General features: G+C 34.3%; 1 protein-coding gene across 8 annotated transcripts in view; it reads right to left on the bottom strand.

The window, feature by feature from the left end:
• Nucleotides 1-4,143: 4,143 nt before the first annotated feature.
• Nucleotides 4,144-13,149, bottom strand: part of LOC145984983 (uncharacterized) — a 382,735-nt gene continuing 373,729 nt past the window's right edge. For all 8 annotated transcript variants that reach the window (XM_083118457.1, XM_083118455.1, XM_083118456.1 and 5 more), the window contains 3 exons: nucleotides 12,685-12,901; nucleotides 10,917-11,022; nucleotides 4,144-8,519 (listed from right to left, as the gene is read on the bottom strand). In XM_083118457.1, coding sequence (XP_082974583.1) covers nucleotides 8,403-8,519; nucleotides 10,917-11,022; nucleotides 12,685-12,901 — 440 coding nt within the window. In that variant the 3' untranslated portion in view covers nucleotides 4,144-8,402. The remainder of the gene's footprint in view (nucleotides 8,520-10,916; nucleotides 11,023-12,684; nucleotides 12,902-13,149) is intronic.

Genomic DNA, 13,149 nt, shown 5'->3' with positions numbered 1-13,149 from the left:
AAAGTAGATACAGTCCTGATTAGCGTATTTATGTTAAACTTTATCTTTGTATTATTTGGTAGTCTGAAAGGTCATTATCGAAATAATGTTATTAGATGTTGCTCGAACTTTTTTTGTTCGTTGGAGTTTCAAGATATCATCACTTTCCTGTTACTTATCACTTTTGGAGGATAAGTGCCCCTCTATACACTGCTATATCTGCCAATGCAACACAATATATTAAAAATGTGCCCCCTCTAGGATTGACTTCACCCCCCCCCCTACTAAGAATTCCTGGCTACGGGCCTGGTACTGCTATGTCTTTAGTGTACATGGCCCTTTGCATTTCATGATTAGTAGGGATATTAAAATGTATAGGTTAAAGAGTAATGGACCCAGAATTGAACCTTGAGGGACTCCTCATTCTACGTTTTTGGTTTATGAGAAGTTGTTACATGCAGATGTGTAGAATGACATTAAAAAACTTGTTACATCACATGCCGGCAACACAAAACAAATGAACAGAACAATAAATGACACTTTAAAAGGCCTGCTCGACCTTCGACTAAATTCCGGAGTGTCATCATCAGGGTTGGTCTAGAGCATAGGCGTAGCTTGAACTTTATATTTGGGTGTGCACAAAGAAAAAAAAATGAGGTCTTGTACCTTTTTAATAGCATATTTTGCAACACAATCACTTGGCTCTTTAACTGCACTGATGTTTGTAAAGGAATATAAATTCACTAAATGACAGTGTTGAAAATTTCTGAATATATGTAGTAGAAAAAATCAAATTGCATAGAAATTACACACACACAAAATGTTCATAAATGTTACAAACAAATTCATTAAAATACACGTCATCTATAACAAGAGACGTCTGTCAAAAGGTACAATGTTCTTAAGCTCATCAAAAACTTCATTTACATCAATAGACTAAGCTTTTTCCTGTTCCACAAATAGCAAGAGCAGGGCTTCCAATCTATCCTGCTTCTGAGTTCCTCTTAATTTAGTTTTAACTTGGGTAAGCTTGCAGAAAGCTCTCTCACACGTGCAGCTTGTGACGTGACAGGTATAGAAGAAAAGTGCTGTAGTACAGAGTAGAATGCAGTAAATATCTTCTTTCTCCAATGACATAAAAAATTGAAGAACTATAGACATTCATCTCATCTGCGATAATGCACACGTTTGTACTAACTAATGACATTTTCAACTTCTTACAAACTGCCACTTATTTTCTCTTATTGAAATATCTGTCTTTAATTCTCTTTGATAAAGCAGCCCATTAGGGTGTGCCTAGGCACACCCCGTAGCTACGCCTATGGTCTAGAGGCATAAAGGGAGAAGCAACCTAAGTTCCGATGTCACAAGCAGACACATGGAAACAGACCTTTGAAAGTGTCCTCTATTGTGTTGTTCATTTGTTTTGTGTGGTTTTAGGATATGCAGAACTTTCAATCTATGACAAATGATCAAACAATCATGTCATGTATACCCAACTGTAATCGATTATAACATCCAACAAAATTTTCTGAATTTCCAGTTATTATTGCAGGAACCTATACACTATTCGGATTGATACAATACACGTATGCTATTCATAAGGGATTACAAATGAATCCTCCTTATCATTGATGCTTAAAGTATCTTACAGGCACATTCAAGGAATCCACCAAGTATAGGTAACAGCAGTTCAGCTATGTTGAAGCACACAATATAAATAAAGCTAATAAACAAGTCGATATCTGTACCAAACATGCTAAGTGGATAGAAACTGCCACAGCGATAAGATTACATTACAGATATTTCCTATCTCATGTTGAAAACAAATAATCACTTCTGTTGCATCAATGATGCTTTGTTTGTTTGAGTTAGTGTTTTAAGTCCACTTTATGCACAGTAAGACTAATCGGGACTGGACTTACAGTTTAAAGTGGGATCTGAACCACTATCCCAAATAACCACCACCATTGGGCAAACGTCAGTTTTTACGTTGGAAAAATTGGCTTTATGTTGGTTGGCAAATTGATGCAAACGTTTGCCCAACCATGGAAACATGAGTCAAAATCAGTTTTACAAACAACTTTTTAATGCTAAGACAACTTTTAGGAGAATGCTGAAAATTCTAGTGTGTAAAATAAGTGACATGTAACAGTGTTTCTTTTAAAATATTTCAGTCACAGCGCATACTGGAAATATAATATATTTTTAATGAAAGTAGAAGCTATTTTTAACTTGCAGTCACTTTTCAGTCCTTTGTCAGCCACCATGGATGAAAGATGTGTTGGGAATTGCTTATTGTTTTTCTCTTTTGCTGAAGTAGAACAAGAAGGTGAAACATGGTTAAGAAGGTGGTTAGGCAATGTTATGTGCAGACTAAATTCCATGAAAGGTGGAAAACTAAGTAAATTCTAGAAGGATTTTTGAGCTACCACTTGAAGGTAAGTATGTTGGCCCAACGTTGTAAAACCATACGTTGGCCCAATGTTGTAAAACCATACATTGACCAACCATTTTCAGTATGGTTGGCCCATCATTAGACTATCCACTTTTGGTTACTTGGGATGTGCCTCTATCAGGTATCAAACTCGGGACCCCTTGATTTAGGTCCAGTCCCAATTAACCTTACTGTGCATAAAGTAGACTTAAAACACCAGTCAGTCTAGCATTCTTAAGGGGAAGAATGACAATTTCGCACCAGCAGTGCATTTATTTCAATATTGTCTGAATGGGCAATGCTACTGAAAAAAAATGCCGGTTTTGAAGAAATTATGAATTTCTCCACATGTTGCAAGTGAAAGTGTTTATTATAGTTGATTATTAAGCTAGATATGATGTTTGAAAAATATGATGAATAAGAAACCCATGAATTCCTTATGGGGAATCAACTTCAAGTTATGGCTAATCAAATGGAAGTTCAAGACTTTTCCGACTGTCAATTACTACTTCAGTCTGTCCTTTTCCCATTGATATCTTTTTCTATGCCATCGGAAATTTGATATTCCCAAGAGAACAAGTCAAATAATACTTCCATAAGCTCAATGCATTTCTCCTTGCCTCCTACCGCCAACCTGGCAGTGTTGCCAAACCTAATGCGTATAAAAGAGCTAATTTTCACCATAAATGGAGTAAAAACTTTCAACGAACTAGATTTACGAAACTGTATAAGTGCCTCCTAGGGTAATTTTAGGTGTCAAATGAGTGGGGGTGGAGGTCGGTGTTATTACAGTTATTTTTAAAGTGAGGGCAATTATTTTTAGTTTTTCACCATCTAGATCCAGCAACATCACCCATTTCAATAATCCACCAATGGTCATGATTCATGATGGTTGCGGTAAACGCGGTTTAAAATTACTTACGTGAAATTTAGAAAATTTCGCATTTCCGTGTTGCACAGTTTAATGGCTAAATCCTATTAATTTCAAAGATCCACTGCAAGTCCACTGGATCTTCGAAATTAATAGGATTTAACCATTAAACTGTACAACACGAAAGTGCAAAATTTTCTAAATTTCACGTAAGTAACCAACCACCAATGGTCGTATGAAATAAAACAAAGGATTCCTGGATAACAATATTATGTCCTCTTCACGTCAGTCAAGGCGCTATAAAAGAAAAGTAGCTGGGGTGAAGCAGCAAATATAACAATATCACGTGCAAAATGTATACTTATGGCAAAAATTGGTCTATGTACGCCGAAGCCAGTGATGGTACCACAGTGAGGCAGGGAGGCATGCACCTCAGTTCACAGCCAAACAAGTGCATGAAAGAGACAGACCTGGCTAAAAAAGAGCTTAAGTTGGCAACAGTACTCTAGCCACCACAGAGAGGACAGCCATGTGGAAATTATTCCCTCATGCCCTTAAACTTCAAGGTTTATGACTGCAGGAACACATCTGTCTGTCCCAATTCTGGGCAAGATAAATCCAGTCTTATCCATCCTTACAGATTTCCTTTAGGTCCATCTCAATGTTATTCCTCCATCTTTGTCTTGGCCTTCCTACAGGTCTCTTACCATCAGGTTTCCCAACAAGAATCCTGCAAACTCTTTTTTCCTCTATCATTCGTGCCACATGGCCTGCCAACCTGAATCCATGCCTGACCCGAATAAAGTATATGCTATATGAGGTGAGATCAATAAAAAAATACATTTTTATTCAGAAATTTTTAATATATTTTAAAGATTCAACATTTTTTGGATTGTACATTTTTTTTTTGCAGACTTGGTTCTAGGGTAATTTATTTATTTGATTCAGCCACAGTGTAAGATCCTGTAGGGGGAAAATAAATCTGCAGATATTATTTGCCGTTTAAGGATTTTTAAGACATACTGCTTCAGCTGCACAACCTTTTTCTTGTTTTTAAAAAATAAAGCAGGGTTTGATTTGTTGAACTTCTGTTTGAAAAAATCGCTTTTCCTTTTTTTAAACCATGCACACTGTCATAACACACCAGTTTAGTTTGTAACTCTCATTGGCAGTAATGCTCCAATGACAAATCAAACCCTGCGTAAATGGCACATAAACAGCTACGCTCATGACTTTCACCATATCCTGCATGCTTCGGCCAACAAATATAGCTCATAAGTCACTGATATATGGCAACTCCTTTCAAAACTTAGACGGGGCTAAGCAAGGATTGGTGATAAGGTTACCATAGTATTTACCCTTCCACTTCCCCATAATAAAGCACCATCTTTGTTTGATAACAAACCTCTGAAACAAAAGTAACATAAAATAAACTCTCAATTTTTTTTACAAACGTTACAAAATGAATATCCTACTTTGTACAAAGTGATCCTTTCATGAATCAAATTAATATGCCGTAAATTTACAGTTACAACCAAGCACCATAAGCAAAGTAATAAGAACATAGGAATGTATACTACTCCTTACATACGAGAGCTAATGCTCTTAACTAAGATGTAAATTGTATGGCAAACCTCAGTGACTACGAAGATATACTACACGGATGAAAAATGCTCCTACAATAACACTCTCCGGAAGTTAAGAATAAAACATCATAAAATGAATATGAGAAATGCCTAGATTTCAGTTCTGTCAATGATATTTGCAGAAATTTTAGAAGCATCAAGAATTGAAAGATTTGGAAATTTTCTTATAATATATTTTTATACTGTATAAGATGTGCTGGTAATGAACATCTGTAATCAAACTTGGAACAATTACAGGGAGAACCATATTTTCCATATAGTGCAGAAGATAATAATGTATATCAAATTTTGAAGCTTAGTTGTGTATGCTTTTGGAAAACAAAGAAGTAATAGTTTACAAGTTTTAGTCCAATATATACAATGAAATAATCGGATACGAGAGCCAAAAAATGATTTTATGTGTAGGATATGTACATCAAAATATCAACATCTATGTTACATTTCTCAAACTGCAGCAAGAATTCTAGACATTTCTCAAGCCCTTCGAACAAAATACATCACATCAACACAATCCCCTTTGACTTAATTTATTTGCTGTTTCGATATCTTAATCGGGCATGCCTGTTTACAAGAAATTGGCACAGATTTATCAAGCAATACTTGAAAAGGCACAATTTATGTTTGGCAATTTAACAGATTACACAGGTAGTATACAAGGTATATCTATTGAAAATTCTAATGTTGTCATTTGGTTTATGAATGAGGAAACCTTTCTTCAATATACACAAAAATTTACAGCAAATGCTGGCATTAAATTTTGGATATCGTAAAACATCACAGCTGTTATTCTGTTGAAATAACGAAGCTTTTACCAGTAAACACTATCCTATTGCTCATATTATTAAAAAGGGGATATAGCAGACTGCAGAATTTTTTTTATTTTTTATTTTACAAGTAGTCTTTAAATTTTTTGAAAAAAGTGGTTTTTAGAGGCCTCTTGTTCTACGTGCACAACTGGAATGGTTAGAAGTAAATAACACTTAAAAAAGCATTTTTTTAAAAAAAAATGAGTTCAGTTAGGTGTAAATATGCTTAACACGCTTAAATGAATAACTTGCAACATCTTTAGAAAGATATTTCAAAAATAAAATGAATGTGACACGTATGTTGCAAATAGATACATGCAGTTATTATCAAAATAGAAAGTTGACGATCTTGCATTTCAAAAAACACCTGAGAAAGGCAAAAAGGAAAAAATAACAGCTCATTAGAGGCCCAGTTGCTGCTGGTGTTCAGACTGTAGCAGTGAGCTGCAGTGTTCAGTTCAAAAAACAAGAACGGAAGGCGAATAGACTAACGTTAAAGGGACTGATCTTTTTAAATGTTATAAAATAACAATAGCTATTAAAGCTTAATTGATACATAGATCTAGGACAGGAGCTGATCCTAGAGTTTCATTCTCACAGAAAAGAGTGCTCTGGAAATCTAAACATTTCCACCATCACATGTTATTTCTCTTTTCTGTTTAAGAGGATAGGCAAGAGCTATTAGCATTTCGATTCTTATAATGTATTTCTTTCTATTACTAGTCAACATTCTTAATTCTTTTTATGCGGGCACAAATGGTCATTTTTCAAAAACTGGATATCATTGCAGTAAATTATCAGTGCATCCTGTATGTTATTCATTTATATTTTTGTGTGTGTCTGTGAACTTTATTTTTAACAAAAGGATTCATGCCAAGTAGCTACAAATATGTTTTTTTTACTCAATTTCTACTTTTTCACAAGTGAGTAGTTACACTTTTTATTTTCGTAAATATAGAAAACAGTAGTTGAATTATGACAAATCCAGTAATTTTTTATTCTCATTCTATTGTATTTCCCTCCTCTTTTCACAGAATAACTAAAAAATCTCAAATTTTAACATACTGATTCAGAAACATATTTCTCTTGTAATATAAGTGATGATATCGGACATATCTTGCTTCTACTTGTTAATTATTTAAGACCTTTTGTGCCCAGCGCAAACTGCAATTTGTGCAGTTTTCCTGATATGCAATTCAGTCAGATCATGTACTAAAATAGAGACAATTAGGGAAACATAATTCTGAGCCCTACATATATCTTCACTATTATGTATACTGAAAAAAACTACATAAATAATCTTCCTTTTACACTAGTACCACCATGATCTGAATTACAAAAAGAAACGTACAGAAAAATAAATAACTAACACACCAACAAAACAATTACCTCACACAAAAGTGAAAGAAGAACGAAGGAAATAGTTTTCATGACTCCATCATTCTGTATCTCACTAAACCTACCACTATGGGAGGAAAAGTAGAACATACAATTCGCGTAAAAATATAAAATATAAAATAGTCTCTACATATTAACTGCAACATATATGCAACCCCAAATATTACTACAACTACCTACACTGTGTAGAATTTGTCATGAAATAGTACACTATTTACAACTGCTTTGTATTATTTTTTCTTGTCCATGCCTGTATTCCCACCCGTTTTCCCGGTTTTCAAACCAACCCACCAAATGCTTTGGAACGATAAATTCCCAAACTTGACTTGTTTCTATCGTAGACCAAATGCTTATTAATGTCTTTACTCAGTAATAAAGTTGCCAGTTTCTTTCTTTGTTCCAAGAAATAAACATTTGGTAAATTTTACCCGAGAGGAACTGGTAAAAACGAAGAACTGACAATTAGGCAACTGCAAATTGACCATTTGTGGAGTGTAACTTGGTCCTTCATTTCTACCTGCATTCTCCAGTAAGTCTTACCCCAGCTTTGAAGGCAGTTAACATAACATTTTACAATAAAAAATGACAATATAGTGAACAAACACTTAAAAAATTCATTTGTGGACAAATTACAGTAATTAAAACCTGATCAACATATTATGCTTACTCAAAACACCAGTATTTCCAAACAAAAATTTGTACCTGAAAGTTAGTACCTTGTGAAGATTAAATTTGATGTTGAATTCTTTCTCCCCTTTTTTTAAACAGAACCCTGTTTGTATAGAACGACATGGACAATGCTGCAAACAAAACTTAACCATTTTTAAATATCACAGCCTCTAACTTCTTACTAGTTAAACATCACCTTTTATTTTTTTACATGATACTTCATGTTCAGCCATTGCACTAGACCATCTTTTTGCACTATCTTCCCTCTTAAATAACTGCGTGTAATACTTTGTTCCAAGAATGTTATAGATTACCCCCTGTTGAAGTTTTAACAGTTGAGATGAGATGAATAGGGGCACTCTTAATTTTTTTTTCTGTGAACTTCAAACACGACAGTGTTCCTTTCTTTCAATAATTTGTACTAATACTGCACCAATTTTTTTCTTCATTCCTGGTAGGTATCCAGCATTGCCGAGTAAATTATCAGTACTTCAGTACCCGTACTGGCACTAAAATTATGCTAAAGTTATTTTTTTTCTATGAGACTTTTCCCTCCTTGATGTTTCAGTTGTTTCTCCATAACTGGGTTCCTATCGTTAACTCGCTTTGTCTCTTGGGTGGACCGACTGATGATGATGCTGTTGATGATATCGGTTCGGTCCACCATCATCAGCAACTATGAGCAGGGAGAGTGCTTCCAAAGACTGCCGCACCTGTAAATACAAATATATCATTATGAACAACTAACCCCATAAATGGGAACATCAGTGTTTCATTCTGTGACATAAAAGTGTTTCTTCTCATGAGATTTTTCACCCATTTTTCACTCGGAACCTTAGTTTCATGTCTTAAGATGATGGACAGATGTTGTCTTTATTTAGCAGGCAGGCTTTTACAACCGATCCTTTTCACACATTTGAAAAAATCATAATAAAAATACTAAAATTAAAATATGGTTGGTTACGTAAGGAGTAAATAGACTAAAAAGTATACATACATACACTGGAAACCAAATCAGTAAAATTGTTAGACTTAAAACATGAGGAAATATACTGCACAAAATTTGAGACAAGAAGTGGCAAGGCATGATGACAACTAATATGACCTGTGTATTTTTTACAACACAACAGAAGAGACCAAGATGGAAGATGAATCATGTAATACACAAACAAAATCTCTTTAGTATAGAGAAAGTACAAATATCGCAAATATTGTTTGTTAATATTCTTTTCTTCTTAAAGACACTTCCAATCACTTTTATCTTGACATCAAATAATTTGCTCGCAATTAAATTTTTTTGAATTTTCCTTTTACCCTTTGTTTTAAGATACAATTTATTAAAATTCGTTGCCAATTATAACAGGTAAATGAGGCTCAGTGTAGAGTGTTCTAGAATGCTAAGAAATATTGGCAAAACATTAAACTTTTACTTTTAGTTAACTGGTAAAAAATACTAGCAATCCTCAAAACAATTAAACAGAGCATTAATCTGCCAAAGACATGATTCACTACGTAGATTATGAGTTCTTATTATCGGGCTACAAAATGATATTTTGTGAAACTCGAATTTTCACACTATATTTTGCACAATGAACAGAAAAGAGCCCATATCTGAATTAAAAGAAAATATACGGGATCCAGCAATTAGACCTGATGGTTTTTACTTACAAATAAAAACAAAACACTTTCGTGCAACAAAGTCAATTTAATACATGTTGTACTACATCTCAAAGCATTTTAGGAAAATTGCATGAGTGGCAGTTTCATGCAGTTTTTTGACAAGGACAGTTCAATTTTTGAATAGCACACCTGTGAAGTGCGGCAACTGAATCTGACGGTTTTTAAATGAACACTGAATGAAAGTTGCTCGAGGTAACGACATTCAGCTGTTTGTTATCTTGAAGCATGTCTGTCAGCATGGAACAGTGGATAAGACAACAAAGTGCTTTGTGGTTGAGACATTTTTCATAATGAATGTGTGGTGGCAACCATCAGATTCAGTTGCTGTGCCATAGAGGTGTGCAATTAAAAAATGAAGTGCTGTTGTCAAAAAACAGCATGAAACTGCCACTCATACTATTTTCCTAAAATGTTTTGAGAAGTAATACAACGTGTATTAAACTGACTTGGTTGCACGAAAGTGATTTGTTTCTATTTGTAATTAAAAACCATCAGGTTTAGTTGCTGGACCCTACTTTTGTATTTTCAAGTCGAAATAAAAAAAATAAACTTGAGCTGCAAAGATTTTGCTGCTATATCCCATGCTAATTTCTAAAGCAAAGGATACTTTAAACTATTGTTAAACCAGTATGGGAGAAAAGTTTTGCTACAGTTTGCTACTTTTGACTTATCTAGCTTATTTGTGCACGTGCTCTGCTGTTAATGTATGACCTTGTGGCAACTATAACCTGTACCGAACATGAACATGTGCGAAAAGGGACTCTTGCTGTCATCTGGCCTATAATGTCAATGGTTTAACAGCCTCCTCAGAAGGCTAGTGCAAAGGTAACTGGACTTATGAAATCACTTCATCCTCTGAGAGTACAAGCATCAGACAATGATCATAACTGAAGCAATGAATCTGACAAAGATGACATCAGCAAATCAGATTACTGGGTAAGCTGACATTTATTTACATTGAAAGTGATTTGTTTTCTTGGTATTAAAGCATCTAATGTACATAGATGCATTCTAATGGTAATTTTTCATATTATCATCATCATAATCATTAATTACCTGGAAATATATTCCAGGCTTCAAAGTATCTCGCTTAGCATTACTGTGCTACCAACAAGGATGCATTTAAGGAGGTTACCCCCTCCCTCAAAGACTTACGAAGTCCAAAATTAAATACGTAAAATACTTGTTTACAGTGGTGAGATTGGTTTCCAAAACTGGGGGGCAAGGTGTCAAAACTGGGAGGAGGGACAAGGGGCAAGGACAGTTTACGCTCCCTTGGTAGATAAAGTTTAGCATAGTGTGGGAGGTGTCTTGCAATTATTTCATAGTTATGCACACAGGTAACATAATTTCGGTACAAAATGACAATAAGAACCTTGTGATTACAATTATATTATTTGTAATACTACATTTTGTTAAGTAATTCTTACCTTGGCAATTTGATCTAAATTTGAATTCAGAAACTGTTGAACTTCCACCGCCGACTTGGAATGTAACTGTGTCTGCCATTTTAAGATTTCTTGGTATACTTCACCCCTGAAAGAAAAGGAAAGGGAACTGAGTATTTTGTTTCACAAAAATTTGCACTAATAAGAAAAATAGTTACTTTTACATTTTTACTACTCTCTACATTTAATCACAACAAAGAGGATGATTGGACAAACAATGAAACATTCATCTTCAAACTTTGTAATTTATAACCATATGCAAGGTCTACGAGTGTAAAAAAAGAGAAATGTTTAGTTAGTTTGCCACCAGATGGCTTTGATTTGGAAAAAAGGGCGTGGCTAAGAAATACCGGAGATCGGAGGAAAGCGAGCCTCATGTGGGAACTTCACTTCCCACTGATTAGCTGAGGTTAAAAGCATGTTAAGTTGAGTTCTTTTGAGTGTTAAAAAGGGTCATACTCGGAATGGAACAAAGTACAGGGAGTAGCAGTTTTTGTAGTGGTTTAGTATTTTAAGTTGTTTTATGTAGTGTATTTAGTTGGGTTATATTAGTTAAAACACAGCACTCTTTGTTCTATTCTGAGATATATATTTTGGAGGGAAAATGAATATTATAATTGGATATTAAATTGATATTACTAATTATAATCTCCTTTTGGTTAAATAAAGTATTAGGAAGTCTTAGTTATATAAAGATTTAATTGTATAATTTAATTGTTTCTTGATTATTTATTGAATTTAGATTGGGGTTTATATTCTTATTATTATCATTTATGTAGTCTCAAGCCCTTCAGGTATGATGTTGAATAAACCTCTTTACTATCAAGCCTTTACGTATAATTCCTTAAAACCTACAACTTTACAGCTTAAGCCTTCCACTGCCATTTTTGAGTTATATTTCTGCTAGGTTAATGTACTGGCTTTAGTTGTAAGCCTTGTGTCCTACATTAAAGGGCAATATTTCTTGTGTAAATTATTCTAAAGGACATGCAATAAGAAGCTGGTCATAAATTTTAAATATATTTCATTCAATTTCTGATCTGTATGTACATAACAAATTTAAGACTGACACAAAGACACCTTTACTACTGCTGTGCAAAAGTATACAAGCTTTTCTTCATTTTAGGCTAATCAAAATTTGAACTATCTGATATTCACTAGGGATGGACCATCAATCTGATATAAAATTGCAAATGTTTTTGAAGAACATGAAGAGTCCATTAACCTTTGTAATTATTGACTGGAATAGGTTTTGCCTTTGAAAAAGAAACTGCAAATTTACACATTTACTTTACAAAAATACGGCATATGAGCTACATGTTTATGTCCATAAAAATTTTAACAAAATGGCAGAATTTTGCATGGATCAATAAAATTATCAGTAAATTTACCGATACACTGATATGCCTATGGAGTACCTTAATCTGTCCCTGTATTTAAATCGGTATACAAATACAGAATGGAAATAAAGGGCCGCAAAGGGCTATCAACGTTTCCATGATAAGGTATCCCCCATCATCATCATGAAAGGTAAAAACATTCACTACAACTCAAGATGACTGAACTAATATGATCAATTCTTGCAGAGTTTTAGCGAGTACCTACTTAGCCTTGATAATACTTATGTATGATATCATCTTAATTTAGTATACTAGATTTATACACAAAGGCATATAACCACAATTTTATTGTGAATTAAACCTTGCACCTTAATGGTACGGTACTTATTCTGTTATTCTTGAGTACTCACCCTGAGGTAAGCATTGGATTATCCACCATCTGGTGTTGGATTCTGTTGATGCGATACAGCAGAACAGCAGCCGAGAGGAACAGCAACACAAGCAGAACTGTGGAAGTGAGCAGTAACAGTGTTGGACGTGGCAGATTCAACAAAAGGAGGTAGCCATTACGAATTCGACTGTGGAGACGTTTCATTGGGACGCGGCCATTCAGTTTATTTGTGCAATCTGCAAGAAACAACAAATGTTAAATTTTAATACAATTATCTTGTATACCTTTTCTCTTTTTTTCTTCCATCAATTTATTGTGTTTTGAAGGAAAGGTCCTTCATTTCAAATACAACTAAATGGAAGTGATAAGTTGTTCTTACCTCATTGTGCAAATACTATCTGCTTTTCTGAAGCCAAAAATTTGCAAAATATACACCCATTCTACGCACCTCAGTTTAAAGTGGAATCCAGATCACTAAAATGTT

This window comes from Lepisma saccharinum, chromosome 3 (assembly GCF_977018435.1).
Source record: "Lepisma saccharinum chromosome 3, izLepSacc3.1, whole genome shotgun sequence".
Taxonomy (NCBI): Eukaryota; Metazoa; Arthropoda; class Insecta; order Zygentoma; family Lepismatidae; genus Lepisma; species Lepisma saccharinum.
The sequence above is the reverse complement of the archived record's forward strand: the minus strand, read 5'-3'. Positions and strand labels throughout refer to the sequence as shown.